Source organism: Carassius carassius, chromosome 15 (genome assembly GCF_963082965.1).
Source record: "Carassius carassius chromosome 15, fCarCar2.1, whole genome shotgun sequence".
NCBI lineage: Eukaryota > Metazoa > Chordata > Actinopteri > Cypriniformes > Cyprinidae > Carassius > Carassius carassius.
Window position 1 is genome coordinate 3568057 of NC_081769.1, and position 16465 is coordinate 3584521.

The 16465-nt window shown below is 39.4% G+C and overlaps 1 protein-coding gene across 1 annotated transcript; it reads right to left on the reverse strand.

Moving 5' to 3' along the window:
• Window positions 1-705: 705 nt before the first annotated feature.
• On the reverse strand, window positions 706-15593 carry LOC132158020 (zinc-binding protein A33-like). The gene is made up of 6 exons (XM_059567266.1): window positions 15128-15593; window positions 2759-2854; window positions 2438-2668; window positions 2315-2337; window positions 2122-2240; window positions 706-1585 (listed from the first exon to the last, which is right to left on the reverse strand). Exons 1-6 carry the CDS (start codon window positions 15515-15517, stop codon window positions 1041-1043), a joined length of 1404 nt encoding a protein of 467 aa, XP_059423249.1. The 5' UTR covers window positions 15518-15593; the 3' UTR covers window positions 706-1040.
• Window positions 15594-16465: the final 872 nt, after the last annotated feature.

Genomic DNA, 16465 nt, shown 5'->3' on the forward strand with positions numbered 1-16465 from the left:
GTGAGGTGGGTGGATTATCTCGGGAAAGGAGAAGTGCTCACTAACACAGATTTAGACAGATTTGGGAACAATATTTGAGAGAAATAGGCCTTTTGTGTACATAGAAAAAGTCTTCGATCTTTGAGTTCAGCTCATGAAAAATTGGGGCAAAAACAAAAGTGTTGCATTTATAATTTTTTTCTTATTAAGATTGTTTCAGCACTTTTATGCACAATTATTAAATGGTAGTTCACCCAGAAACTAAAATTATGTCAGTTTACTCTCATGTTTTTCCAAATCTGGATGACATTCTTCTGTGAAACAGTAAAAAAAATTTTTTTTGTTCTTTAGCCATATGGTAAAAGACTGGCCATCAAAACTGTAAAAAAAAAAAAAAAGAAAACGGACAAAACAATTATGGAGGGAGAATTTCAGGTTTCTTGTACACTGATTTCATATGAGTGATGATCATGTCAAGGTTTGCATCACCTCAGTGTTATTCAGGACAACCTGGCACAGTTCGTTATCCAAGATTTTAATAAAATCTCCAAGTATGATAAGGCCTTTGTGTCTTTCCACATCATCGTAGTGGCATTTTGGAGAACACCTGCTGAACGCAAACTGTGTACGCTATTCTGTGTCAGCCGCGACACAAGGATGGGCTGGTTTCTTTCAAATTGAAGTGTAATTTCACATAGAAAACTTATCCGTGTGGCACGGCTGAAATGTAAATGGAAGTATTTGGTTTGGCTGAAACCTTTAGAAGGCAGAATGCAATTTCTTGCAAATTCAGCTGTATCCTTTACAAATAAATACAACTGCTGTTTTCTCAGAAGGACACACATTTATTTTATGTATTATCACTGTATTGCCACATAAAATATTCCAAAATATTTGCCTAAACCCAGAACAGCAAACTTGTTACGAATTTCTAATTTCTAGTATTTACTACATGCTTAAAGTAATTTACATTTCACTTTGATGGACAATTAACATCCAAATGGTGTTGCAAAAGCAGAAAACACAAACAATAGAATAAGTGAACTCCAACCCCCGCACTTTCAATGAAGAGGCTTCACATTGATACTAAGTTCCATGGGTAAGATTCTGAGTGGGAAATCTGTACAGCTGCTATAGAGAAACGGATAGATTGCTCTCTTAAATGTACTGGTGAAAGTGCACAGACGTGTGTTAGTAAGAGGATCAGAGAATGAAATCTTCCCTCCGTGCCAGTCCAGCTGCACTCTGATCACCTTCAGCCACTTTTCAACAGTTAAATGCATGGGGGGCATGAACGGTGACTGTGACGTGTACTGACCAGACATGTAACGCACACGCCACGCTCCAGTGTCAAAGAAAATGCCTCCTTTTCTCTGGTTAGATGCTGTGGTTACTCCAACGGACCAGCATGTGTTGTTTTGGACCTCCACATCCCAGAAGTGTGTTCCAGAGTTTAAGGCCTCAGAATCCAGCACACAGTGATAATAGTCAAATCTTTCTGGATTGTCTGGATACTGTTGACCATCAGCACTGGATTTCACCTGGGTCAGATCATCGGTCAGGAACAGCAGAGGATGTGCAGTGTTGGGGTCCAGTGTGACAGGAGCTGAAGAGAGAACAGTCATCAGAACACATTACATATAGCCGCCTCAGAAATTTGTTGGGCAACATAATGTGCAATTTGCTGTTTATATGTTGTTGTTGTGTGTGTGTGTGTGTCTGTGTATTTAAATGCCACACATTTTTTGTGTTAAATCATTTTCTAATATTAGAAGAATGCACATTTATCACTCGCACACCAAGTAAAATATTACAAATAACGCTGACCTAAAGTAGACTAATCCAGAACAGGTTTACACCATGCAGGTGTTAAAAATTAACTGATAATTATCTGTATTTTTCTACATGCTTAAAACAATTAACTTTTGACATTAATGGACAATTTACGTACAAATGGTGAAAAAAAAAACATGCACACACAAAAGTCCCAGTAAATTCTGCAGCAAAAAGAACTTTATTTAGTGAGAAAGGTTAGCTTAAGCCTAGTATTGTCATGAAGACAGTATTTAATTTCACTTTGTCTAGGCTAATGAAATATTTTCATTGTGACTGAATGAAAAGTCAGATGAATGTTAAACCCACTGAGTTTAACTATCTGCATCATCTTCTTCCAGACTTTAAACTTCAGGTTCCCCAAGTATTGTCCCACATTCATCAAGGCTCCCGCAGGCATCACTGGATCCTTCAGTGTGACCTGGGCTCTGTGATAACATCAAGGAGTTAGAAAGATTGAGGAACTGCAACGCAGAGAGACGACCGCAAGAAAACAGCTTACCGTTCTTTTGAGAACTTGAAGTTCTGCAAAACACAAAAGGAGGAAATAAGCTACATGTGAACACAAATGTTATTCAACCCTCAATCCCTCAACATTTCATTATAAATACAGGTTATTTCTTACTTGTAGAAAGGGCATGTCAGCAGCGTCTAAATCGTTTTCTATGGTTCCAATATTGTTTGAAAGAGATTCGATCTCTCTGTCTATTTGTTCAGTCATCTCCTTCATCATCTGACTCTTCTGCTTCTCTTCCTCTATCAGTGCAGATATTCTGATCATCTCTTCATCTCGCAGAAACTGATGAAGACGCTCAAACTCCTCCTGCAAGCATCTCATGGTCTGTTGAGTCTGAGCCTGTATCAAATACAAAGATTTTCACATCCCTTCTACCCGAATCTTTCTAAAACTGCTTTAATTTAAAATATTATACTATATAGTTCTCACCTTAATGTGGTGTGATGCATCATCACATGTTTGTTTTATTTCTTTAAAGCTCTTGAGTTTTTCTTGTAACTTTTTCAATGAAGTCTTAATTTCCTCCTGAAATTTAATAATGAGTTGATGTTTGTTAAATCAGTGTAATTAGTGCTGTCAAACGATTAATCGCATCCAAAATAAATGTTTTTGTTTACATAATATATCTGTGTGTATTGTGTATATCAGTGGCGTAGCCTCGGGTGTGCCAGGGTGTGCCGGTGCCACCCACAGTGGCAGCTGGCACCATAGACATATAAATACCTAGACGCCTCATTGGCCGCTCGACCGCACATCAACGTCGCCGCCATATTGGAGCGGGCAACACTCATTTCCCTTTCATAGGTCACTTCGATGCTGCGGTGACGTCACCACGTATGGGAACACCTTCGGTGTGACGAATGTCTGAAGCCCTATACCATCCCGCCAATCCTATTGGCCAAATAGCGCGTGGCACCGCCCATGCATGCGTACGCATATATATACACCTGGTGCCGCGCGCCATTTACCTCAGATTTCATTCCTTCAGTATGAAGCAAATCTTCTGTGCCCTATTGTCTCGCATTCGCAGCGATCATCAACGAGCCGTATACTCCTCTCCGCGGACGCGATGAGTTTCAAAAAGTGCAAGGACCCGTGTACTAGGTACATCGTTAAGGGGGACACTCATGACAGGTGCATAGTTTGCCTAGGCTTAGACCACGCACAGGAGGCGCTTAGCGGTCTTTCTTCATGCCTCCATTGCGATGGCCTGCGGCTCAGAGTGCTGCGCTCTAGGGTAGATGTGTTCTCCGATGTCGCCGTGTCTAACCCCCGCCACACCACTTCTGCGACTGCCAAGGCACCGCACGAGGTGATAGCTTGGGGTGACACGTGTGACATGGAGTTTGAGGACAGGAAGTCTCACCCCCTCCTTCCCTCGAAGGCGTGTCGAGTCACGTCTAGTTTAGTGGGGAAATCCTACATGGCTGCTGGCCAAGCGGCTGCTTCGCTCCACTCTATGGCGGTCCTTCAGGCCTACCAAGCGGAGCTGTTAAAAGGATTGGATGAAGGGGAGGGTATTACACCTGAGGCGGTTAAGGAATTACGGCGAGCAACTTATTTGGCGCTTCGCACTACCAAACATACTGCTCGAGCAGTGGGCCGTTCCATGGCTGGATTAATCACGGTTGAGCGCCACCTCTGGCTTAATCTCACCGACATAAAGAAGGATAAATCTTTTCTCATGGACGCCCCTGTGGCTAAGGACGGTTTGTTTGGAGAGGCTGTCACATCAGTGGTGGAGAAATTCAGAGCAGCGAAACAGCATCAGCCGCTTTCCACCAGCTGATTCCCCACAGACCCAGAGAGGTTGAACGCCGACAGGCGCCCGCCTGTTCTCGCTCAACCTCCTCTCACCGCCAGCGAGTGGCCTCTCGGGAGGAGCCTTCACCTATTGCGCCCCCTCGCAAGGATTGGGGCCCTAGGGTTGTTCCACCGGCTCAATAACGCCAACGAAAAAGGTTGAACCTGAGTTCGACGGCCAATGCCTCTCGTTCTCGGGCACCGAACAGCAGCTCCTGATCTTTTTGCTGCCTGCCAGGGACTGTGCCCTCCGCTAGAGAGCGCTGTTGGACCGCTTTCGCGCATCCAACACTGTCATTGCAGTCCCCACGCTCAAACCCTGACTGTTTCGCCGCAAACAGCGCCTCGAACAGCATTGGAGCGAACTGTAACACCAAACGCTCCCTCAGACACTCTGCACGATCCAGTTTTCAGAGCTCAAGGGGCGCTTCAAAGGGTCTTTCTCGAACGGCCCTTCATGACGGCTCGCACAGCCGCCGCTATTTCGCTAGCGGCAGAGCCCGATGCTCAATCTGTTGGCCTAATTCCTGCCGTGGACACGTTTCAGGATTATGCACAACGGGTTGCAACGACTACTATGCATATACTTCCCCTGTGCACGAACACCGTGAGTTTTTCGTGCCCGGACATCTCTACGGGTGCGACAGCGTTGCAGGAAACTGACATTTTGAGACCGCTAATATTGTTTTGGGCCGCGTGGGAACGCTTGCCCGGCATTTCTCAATGGGTGTTACGCACGATTTGTCACGGATACACCATTCAGTTTCGGAAAGGCCCACCCCCTTTCCGCGGAATTCTCTCCACGGTGGTGAAACCAATGGATATAGCGGTGCTGAGACAGGAGATGTCAGCTCTACTGAGCAAAGGGGCTATAGAAGAAGTACACCCCTCTCAGATGGAGTCAGGGTTTTACAGCCGTTATTTTGTGGTACCAAAAAAAGACGGCAGATTACGACCCATTCTGGATTTACGCCGTCTGAATCTTGCACTCAGGTCGAGCAAATTCAAGATGTTGACGGTAAAGTCTATTTTGTCTCAGATTCAACCAAACGACTGGTTTGTCACGATCGATCTGAAGGATGCCTATTTTCATATTCAGATCATCAAGAGACACCGGAAGTTCCTCAGATTCGCTTTAGAGGGCAAAGCGTATCAGTACCGTGTTCTTCCCTTTGGCTTAGCGCTAGCTCCCCGTATGTTCTCAAAATGCATGGACGCAGCTCTGCATCCCCGGACGACTGAACTTCAGAGCGGATTTAATATCCAGACAGGCTCTGGAGCAGGGGGAATGGAGATTACACCCCCAAACGGTGAATCACCTATGGCGGATTTTCGAGGAAGCGAAAGTGGATTTATTCGCGTCGAGCACGACTACGCATTGCCCGCTATGGTTCTCCCTATGCCCTCCATCACCCCTGGGTCTGGATGCGCTAGCTCACAGCTGACCCAGGACCGGTTTGTATGCGTTTCCCCCGATTGGTCTGATCCCAGCGGTATTATGCAGAATACGGCGGGACAGAGTGGGACAGCTGCTGCTGGTGGCTCCGCGATGGCACACACAGCCGTGGTTTGCGGATCTCATCAATCTGTTAGCGGGCTCTCCGTGGGAGATTCCCCTCAGACGGGATTTATTATCGCAAGCACAGGGACGGATCTGGCATCCGAGGCCAGATCTGTGGAATCTGTGGGCGTGGCCTCTGAGTGGAGTGAGTTGATATGTCCCGGTCTTTCTGCTAAAACCACCGAGACTATACTAAACTCTAGAGCAGTTTCTACGAGACGCTTATATGCTTTCAAGTGGAGACTGTTTACGACATGGTGCGAATCTCATAATGTGGATCCAGTTTACTGCCCTGTGGCTTCAGTACTGGAGTTTCTTCAGCACCATTTTTCGGATGAAATGACACCAGCCACCCTGAAGGTTTATGTGGCAGCTATCTCAGCTTACCATGAGTATATAGGTGGTGTCTCAGTGGGTCGTCATCCACTGGTTTCTCGCTTCATACAGGGTGCGCGACGGCTGAGACCTTTCCGCCCTGTGCGAGTTCCTTCATGGGATTTATCCATTCTGTTACTGGGTTTGTCAGGGCATCCATTTGAGCCCCTGGAAACTGTATCGGATAAGATCCTGACTCTGAAGACACTTCTTCTCATGGCTTTATCCTCCCTCAAGAGAGTTGGGGATTTACAGGCTCTCTCTGTCTCACCTTCGTGCATGGAGTTTGCACTGGGCTCTGTGAAAGTGTTGTTGCGACCTAGGCCTAATTATGTTCCTAAGGTCGCGTCTAATCCCTTTCATTTTCAGCTGGTGGTCCTGTAGGCTTTTTCCCCTGCTGTGGCGGAGTCTGGGGATCTAAGTCTTTGCCCTGTGAGAGCGTTAAAGACTTGTGTGGGTCGTACTGCCCCATGGCGTGAGTCTGACCAGCTGTTTGTCTGTTTTGGACATAAGAATAAAGGCCATGCAGTTACAAAACAGCGCATGTCCCATTGGCTGGTGGAGGCTATATCCTTGGCGCGCGGGCTCGCTTCGCCCTTAGGAGTAAAAGGTCATTCCACGAGAGCAGTGGCTTCTTCTCAAGTCTTTCTTAGTGGATCCTCTATGTATGATATTTGTGCTGCGGCAGGCTGGTCCTCACCGAGCACTTTTATCAGGTCTTACAGTCTGGATGTGAGGATGGCTCCTGGCTGCCGGGTTCTCTCCGCTTGAGCAGATGCTTCCTTGGATCCAAGCTATCAGGTACGTCAGGCGTTATGGTCAGGGTTGGGGAGTAACTAGTTACATGTAACGATGTTACGTAATTTAATTACAAAATTATTGTAACTGTAATTAGTTACAGTTACTACGAAAAAAGGAGTAATTAAATTACAGTTACTTATGAAATTTTTAACGATTACAAAGGGGGTTACATTTGAATATTTACACATATCCACCTACAGATTTAACTGATTTCTTTCCCAAATTGCACTGACTATTCTGAGACATACCGCCCTAATAATTTCCGGGATGCGGAAACACAGTCTGGTTCGTAGAATCCAGTCATAAAAACGGAATGCCTAACGCGGACGGAATATGCCACATTTTGGATGACTAAATCAAAAGTAGGTCAGTACACTTGAATCAAAACATGACATTGACTAGTGTCTGTGAATATAAAGCCCCAAAAATGCAATATATGGCTTGCACATTCTGCGTGTCTGTGGAAATCAGGTGCGGACTGGACACCGGGAGAACCGGGACAATTCCCGGTGGCCTGGCAGCCGATTTTGCCCCACTATTTAATATAATTATTGTATACTAAAGCGAACATTTGTGAATCCGCCATTTGATAATGAAATCTCTAAGTCATGAAGTGTTAGTCATGACTCGCGCGCTCTCCGCGCCTCCGCCAAACGGTTTGGATCAGACTCAGAGTAATCAATGCGAGAGAGAGAGAGAGAAAAGAGTGGACTGTGGAAGCGCACAGCTGGAGCAGAGAAGCAGAACTACTGTTAAGGGTTTCAGGTCAGTTTCATCTGTAAAGATGCTTTTTTGTCTTTGTTTTTTTATTTAATTAATCAAGCAGCAGCATGTTGCTCATCAGTCATCACTCAAAATACTATATAAAGGACATCATTATTATCTGTTGTAATTGTTTTTATAGGTTTAGGGGGAACTACGACAGACAACAACACAACCCTTACGAAAATTAACATTTTAATATTTAACTATAAATCCAGAGAAAATGGTTACTATTGTTTAACTGTGGTAACCAAAAATGTAAAATTATTTTACAAATGTATTTATTTAAAAATAAATACAAATCCATTTGCAAAAAACAAAAACAAAACAAGGTTATTTTACTTTTATATAGGCTAATAAAAGCATGGTTAATTTTTGTAAGGGAAAAACATGACTCGTGTACAGTATTAGGATTTTTCTATAAAGATATTGTAGTATTGTGGAGTATTGTATTGTAAAGTATAGTTTTGTTCAATCTTGAGTATTAAAGTCACGAGAGAGATGGATAACAGTGCAAAATAAAGAGACTGAAGAGAAAAATAGAAGTGAAGGTGCAGTTCAGGAGAGAACTTTTAATTATTTTGCATGTCCCCAAATTAAAGATTTAAACCTTTTTTATGTCAGGTCCATACAAAAAGATAGTTTTGTCCATGAATTTGTTTGTATGAGTTTGAATTTTTCAGAATTTTTTTCCCAGTCCACCCCTCCTGTAAATTAATGGCAAAGACATGGTTTCATTTACTACACATAGGCCTACTGAAGCTCGCAGTGTTTTCTACCTCTGCTGCCTCAATATAGGAGTACACGAGCATACACGAACATAATTTCTAGAACTGCTCTGTGTCACTTCATGTGCATTTTACTTATTTTGAGAAAACTATCATCATATACAGAGACAGCAGTTTAAAAAAACACCAATATTTCAGGAGTTTATTACACAGAATACGACACATGCTTATTAGATAACTGTATTTGAGTTGATGTATATGCTTTCATTTATTATTCTTTAATTTTCACAAATTTAGAAAAGTAATCAAAAAGTACTCAAAAGTAATTAGTTACATTACTTTAATAAAGTAATTGAAAAAGTTACACTACTATTACATTTTAAACAGGGTAACTTGTAATCTGTAACCTATTACATTTCCAAAGTAACCTTCCCAACACTGGTTATGGTATAGCGTTCCCATACGTGGTGACGTCACCGCAGCATCGAAGTGACCTATGAAAGGGAACATCTCGGTTACGTATGTAACCTTGGTTCCCTGAATAGGGAACGAGATGCTGCGGTTCTGGCCGTGCCATACCTTGATAGCTTTCTTCTTCTTCTTCATTCATGAAATCTGAGGTAAATGGCGCGCGGCACCAGGTATATATATGCGTACGCATGCATGGGCGGTGCCACGCGCTATTTGGCCAATAGGATTGGCGGGATGGTATAGGTCTTCAGACATTCGTCACACCGAAGGTGTTCCCATACGTGGTGACGTCACCGCAGCATCTCGTTCCCTATTCAGGGAACCAAGGTTACATACGTAACCGAGATGAATTCTCACATCAGGACAGAAGAAAACATACCTGACTCATCTGCAGCTTGGGGATCTACAAACCGTCACACGATAATAAAAACAGATCTCGGGGTGTTATCTTTCATAGGTAAGACTCAACCGTTATTTGTCGATGTTTTTTGGTCATTTTTAACATTATGTTGACAGCTTAATTAACCACTAGTGTCAGACTATTAATAGCGATATGGCTAACGTAGTTATCAGTAAAAGCTGAGACTTTATAAAAATTCAAAGTTTAAATGAATTCTTATTTACGTTTATATCATAAACTAAATGGTTTTATGAGCACCATATTTACAGTGAGCAATTTGACTGTCTAGATCAGGGGTTGGCAACCTACGGCACGCGTGCCAACAGTGGCACGCAGAGGGATAATCGCTGGCACGCAAGCAATAAGGAAAACTGTATAATGACGTACAGTTTGATGTAATAACTTCTCATAGTCACACAGCCTGTTAGGAGCTACAAATACTATTAAAGTGTGAGAATTAACTTGCATGGATGCACGTGCAAACACTGCACATACTAGGTGCTTCAGATCAAAGCCTCGGTCTAACAGCACTCGTCAATGTCAAAATCACTGAGATGGCCAATCAGATCAAAGTAGGCGGGGCTTACTGTTCACAGAAGCAGAGCGCGAAGCGTCAGTTTAACGTTAAAGAGAGTGAGGTAAGATGAAGCTGCAAATCAATTAACATTAGTCAACTTTGAATAATACGTTTTACCATAGAAATGTTAAATGACCTAAAGCTATATCCAGTGATGAAAATTTTTCTGAAATATGGCCATTTTGAGAGAAAGAAAGTGGGGGGGGGGGGTAAATTGTCTCTCTCTGCAGACAATGAAGCGATTTTGCCCCTTTGTTGTTGAGAAATATAATGTAGCGATTCAGTATCGATTAATAAAAGTAGCGTGACAACACTCATAGGTTTATGAGCTTCTGAATGCTACTTTTTGCACAGCACGATCTCAGATCTCTGTGTGCGAGTGATGTGTGTTGTGTGTGTGTGTGTGTGTGTCTGTGTGTGCACGTTCATCAATTAAACCAGTGCATTAACGTTGATTAAACGTTAAAAAAAACTTTTTTTATCGTATAATAAAAAATTGTGTATGTACCGTTTAAATACAGAATTATATCGGGGGGGGGGGGGGGGCTGTGCACACTTGGCACAGTGGTTAACCATAAAAATAAAAAATGGCACGTCATGCCGAAAAGGTTGCTGATCCCTGGTCTAGATTAGTGATGGAGCTAAAGCATCACTACCGTTACATATTTACAAAGATTAAGTGGTAACACTTTAGAATCATGGTCCATTAATGTTAGTTAATCCATTAATTAACTTGAACAAACAATAAAAAGTACATTACTGTATTTATTCATCTTTGTTAATGTTAATGAAAATACAGTTATTCATTGTTAGTTCATGCTAATTCACAACTTTTGATTTAAATAATGCATTAGTAAATGTGGAAATGAACATCAACTAAGATTAATAAATGCTGTAGAAGGATGGTTCTTGCTTAGATCATGTTAACTAAAGTAGTTAACCATATTAACTAAAGTGTTATTATTCTAAAGTGTTACCGATTAAGTTTATCATCACTTGATTATAAGGATTTCATAGCTTTTCATAAAACTGTGAACTGATTCTATGTATTTTATTATTATTTTCTCTTCCCTTTTAGCCAGTTTCAAAAAGGACAAGGAAAGCTGAGGTAAGCTGTTCTCTGCATTTCCAAGAGACAAGACTATACCTCCACAGACTAATGTTGTGTTTGTACTAAACCCAGAGCAGCCCTGAATGAATTCCTGCTCATATTCCAACCACCTCCCCTCTCCGTTTCTCTCTGTAAAGATCATTTTTACAACAATATAATTTAATATAAATAATATAATTACCTTATTAAATGTTTCTGTAGTTTTTGTCAAATATTTGGAGGTGGATGTGCACACTGGTGGTGTTTGAGGAGATTCATCCTTCTATGTAAAGTGCTTTGAGTGCCCAGAAAAGCGCTATATAAATGTAAGGAATTATTAGTTATTAATAATTAAATATAACCAGTTTCCTCAGTCGATCACAATACTATAGACTGCATTTAAAAAGCTTTGCACAGGCTGTTTAATGCTGATCATGTACTGCGTGTGTCTTTACACAAAAACTACATGATGTAAATAGCCTAGAAATGAAAAACACAGGGACTCATAGTGAGTCCAGCTGCAATATCATTAATGAAATCATTGTGATGTTTTTATAATGATTATTCATTTTGATTAATATAAAGTTTTTTGAGGGGTCATCTCATATTCTGGTCTGTGATAAACATAACTATACTTTGAGATTTTGTTGTGCAAGGTAAACCTCACACACTCACACCCAAACATTCATATGTATTAACATACATGGAAAAATAAACCAGTTTCAAAATGTGTGTGTTTTCTGCATGAGTGTGTAATGTGCATCATAGAACAAAATGTAGAGCATTGTCAAGTCTTTTACATTATTTGACTCATTAATTGAATAAAATAGAAAATCTTGAGGGAAGCGGTGAAGAATTAATCTTTATTTGTCAGGTTTTGTCTTCACAACTAAACCACTCTATTCCCAGAGAGAGACAGAACTGAAAACTGAAATAAAATGTGTTTCTTGAGGATTTCTCAGGATTTTTTATTATATATATATATATATTTATATATGTGTGTGTGTGTGTATGTGTGTACTTGTATATATTATACTTAAGGAGCTCATTAATGAAACACAATTTGGAACTCATGTCCACAATTTTTTGTGTTCTGTCATTAGTTGTGTCTTAATTTGTTTAATAATTATTACACAAATAGTATTTTAAAATAACTTTTCACAATTATTTATTTTACTCTATAATTAAGTATTAATTTATACTTCATTTTGTCTATTCTGTATTATTCCACCCTTGATATTACATATTCTTCTTGCTATTATTAATCTATTGTTGTTCTGTTATTTATTATGGTATTATTCATATTATACATATAATTTGTGCTATTATAAATCTATTATATCAAGTATGTTATTGTACTCGCTTTTCATATTATTCACTTTACTTCAAGTTGTACTACATATACTTTTTAATATAACATATCACTTTTACTATATTTTACTGTGCACTGTATCAGTGCATATTTTCATTTTCACTGGATCCATAGCCTCATCAGTTACATGTGTTATTATTTGTTGTGGAGTTCATCTGTAGGCTATAGAGTGCTATCAAATGAAAAGCAGACTACAAGTGTGACACTTTTTGATTTGTATGTACATGTTTTATTCAATTTTCTCAGTAATAGCAAATTATTCGTGTTTAAAGATGTATTATTTCGATTTATTCCCAGTATTTCAAAGGGAATGAGCTGTGTTTTGACCTGAGACAAGAAAGAAAAAAAATGTTGGGATTGAACACAGAGAAAGCAATAAAACAACTACTTTTAATTGAATGTACATTCAAATTACATTACATGCATATGTCACAGTTATACTAAATTAACATTAGAATTGTAAACCGAAAATAATCAACGAAATCAACAAGTGAGACAAATGTGAGCTTTCACAATTCCTTACGAAAATTAATACTTTTCCAAACCTAACCAAATAACTGGAGGCAAAGTTTTTTTTTAACTGCACGTAGATCACAAACCTGAAATCGGTTGATAAATGTGAACGTTATCGTGTTTTTATTCAGAAAAAACCGCAGCTCCCCGTTCACTTCCATGTATTTTTAAGACAGTCTTGCCCTCACTAACATGGCGGATTCGTTGACGTATCGCAGCAACGGCTCAGAGCGACCAATGAGGCGTCTAGTTATTCATATGGCACACCTAAAAATAGATGCAGAATTATTTTTATTTATTTTTTATTTATATTTATTATATATATTTTTTTTAAATCAACCCTTTCACGCGTAAGTTACAAATATTTTAACTGACCCTTTGTTTCCATGGCGACGCGTCATGATTGTCACGTGACACACCGCAGCCACAATAACTAACAGATGTATCGCTATTCGTTTTATTTCGTTTTTCATTTTTATTAAAATATATTCACAAACTTGCTTACCATGTCAACTATCTGATATTCCGATTCTTCGTTTAAAAACCTTTATAAATTATATTGATCAATAATGAGATGAGCGCTGCAGTTCAGAGTCCTGTCAGCCGGATTTAACGTAAAGCACTTGAATTCCCCAATTTCTCCCGAAATATATGAAAGTAAGTGGCTGTTGAACTGGGAGAAGAATAGAGTAAACTTTATTGTTCTGCTGTGTGTGTCTGATATATGAATAAAACACGTCGGCAAATTACATTTGAATAGATAGATAGTTTTTGCTGCTTCCATAGACATCAGTGTGTATTTTACAAACTATCAATGTATTGTTTTACTAGTGATTATGTATATTTAAATGTATGAAACCTAAAATAAACATTATGTGGTTGAAAAAACTGCATATTAATTGTGATATATGACAAGCGCTGAGCGCGTCCGTCTCTGGCTCAGTGCCAGCCGACGCGCGAAAGCTGTTTGAATCTGGCAGTTCTGTGACGCCACTGAACATTCTAAATCATACTCTCAGGGGCACAGAAATAAGAATCCAATATATGGTGCCATAATGCTAAAAATGTTAAAATATAATTTACATTTTAAATTATTTTTGTTAAAAAAATATCTGCCGACATTCGGACTGCCAACCAATCAGCAAAAAGCAGCTGACGGTGACCCCAGCAGCTCCCCAGAGATCTTTGCTGCATATAAACCTTACTGTCTATGATATAAACAGAGGATTTTTGATTGCACATTGCTAGCTAGCAATATGTCGCAGAGCTCCCTTCTTAATTTTTTTAGCAAAAAATCTCGGCTTGATGGACAGCCGGACACAAGGCCTAACGTTACATCTGATGAGGATGTTTCTCCCTCCCCGGGCCCAACATCAAAAGATGTGACTCCTCCTGCACTCCTGGCTACGGAAAAAAACTCCTCCTTCAAAATTGGTCCAAAATTGTCCAACATTTGCTCAAATGATCTTCAGGCTGAGCAGCATAAAAGTACTGTCCCCGATTTCTGATGTTTTCTTCTTCAGGCTCCGCACTGCTCTTGGTGCTTAAACGCTTGCTGTGCTGCTGTACTTGATGTGCTGGCTGTGCTTGCTGTGCGCCATACTTAGTCTGCTTGCTGTGCCTCGCAGGGCTTGGCCTTGTATTGCTGCTTGCAGCTATATTATTTATATAGTTTTATGGCTATGTGGGGCATGGTTATGGTTAATAATTTTGCACAGTAATCTGAGAATAAATGTGGCACACCCAGATTTTCATATGCACACCCAGAGTCTCTTTTCTGGCTACACTACTGGTGTATATGTATTCTGTATATATAAATACAAACATACAGCATATATTTTGAAATTATTTACCTGTATTTACATGTATATGTTTATATTCATATAATTTATATCATATATAAATATATTTAATATATAAACATAACATTTTTCTTAAATATATACATGCATGTGTATTTATATGTAAATATATAAACTCAGTACACACACAAATATTATGCAAACAAAAACTTGTATTTTAGATGCGATTAATTGTTTGAGACAGCACTAAAGTTTTAATGTTTTAAATAAAAAATAACAGTTATAGGGCAGAAAAAGAAATACATTTTAAGTTTAAGGTAATAAGGAAGTCAGATGCTATTACTCTTAAACAAGAACCCAGAGCAATTGCACGTGTAAAGCACAAAAATGTATATATTTGGTGTATATATATCTATAAATGGAACTACAATTTAAGAAAAAAAAATTCTACAAAGAAATGACATGTAATTGGATTAAAACATAGCATTTTTTTCTTGTAACAGATACTCCAGTAATCTTTTATTTACAAACCACACAGTTTACCTTTAGAAGCGGGGCAACTTCATCAACGGGTCTGAATGTGTGATGCAGGTGTTTCTCTGAGTCTCTGCACACCAGACACACAGGATGATTATCATCCAGACAGAAGAGTTTGAGTTTCTCTCCGTGCACATCGCAGAACACCTCAGATGAACCTCTCTTCTGTAAGAACGACTCGCACACGTTCCGCAGAGCAAGATTAGTGGGTGTTTGACATCCTGTCAATCTTTTCCTGCAGACTGGACATTCCTGAAATCCTCTGGAGCTCCAGAACTCTTCCAAACAAGCTCTACAGACACTGTGACTACATAACTGAAGCACAGGATCAGTGAAGATATCATAGCAAACAGGACACAGCAGATCCTCCTCTGAAATTTGACTCTGAGAACTCATTTTCTACCCTATAGTTACGCCTAAAAAACTAAAGCTTTTATCGTCACAAGATGTCTGCTGTTCAATTCTGAGGTATAGCCTCATATTTGCTGATCACTATCAACATTACAGGTTAATGATTACTAGACGACTTGTACAAAGGCAATCTGACTCTCAGCCCTCAGCGTAAAGGAAAGCGAGCATAAAAGGTTTCTTTAAGGAAGACTGAGGTTTCATTATAGCTCTTAACATTCTCAGTTAATTTATTCACACAAAGAATTGAAAATATGTAATAGCCATACAAGTAAAATGTAATTTACATGCATACTAATTTGTTTTACAGTAGTATAATACAATGGAATAGTTAGAAATACATAAAAATACACTGCCTTTTAGGATCAGTATGATTTATTTTAATGTCCTTCAAATAAGTTTTTTTCTGCTTACTAAGGCTGCAAATATTTGATCATTCATACAGTAAAAAAAACTGTAATATTGTGAAATATTTTTGCACTTCAAAATAAATATTTTCTATTGTAATATGTAAAGATGTAATTTATTCCAGTGGTCAAAGCTGAATTGTCAGGATCATTACTCCAGTGTTCAGTGTCACATGATCTTCAGAAATCATTCTAATATACTGATTTGCTGCTCAAGAAATGTTTCTGATTATCATCAGTGTTGAAAACAGTTTCCTTGATGCTTTGATGAACAGAAAGTTCAAAGGAAAAAACATTTATTTAAAATGTGTTTTGTAACATTATACATGTTTTTACTGTCACGTTTGATCAATTTAATGCATCCTTGCTGAATAATAGCATGTTTGTAAATTCAGTGGAATGTAATTTATTGTAATTAGTGCTGTCAAATGATTAATCACAATTAATCGCATCCAAAATAAAAGTTTGTGTTAACATAATATATGTATGTGTATTGTGTATATTTGTTATGTACATCGATTCCAAAACT

Coding starts and splice junctions, on each gene's coding strand:
- LOC132158020 (XM_059567266.1), bottom strand. CDS start 15,517: ATGAGTTCTCAGAGTCAAATTTCAGAGGAGGATCTGCTGTGTCCTGTT. Junction 2,669..2,758: donor ATGCATCACACCACATTAAG/GTGAGAACTATA, acceptor TATTTGATACAG/GCTCAGACTCAACAGACCAT. Junction 2,241..2,314: donor TTCAAGTTCTCAAAAGAACG/GTAAGCTGTTTT, acceptor ATGTTATCACAG/AGCCCAGGTCACACTGAAGG.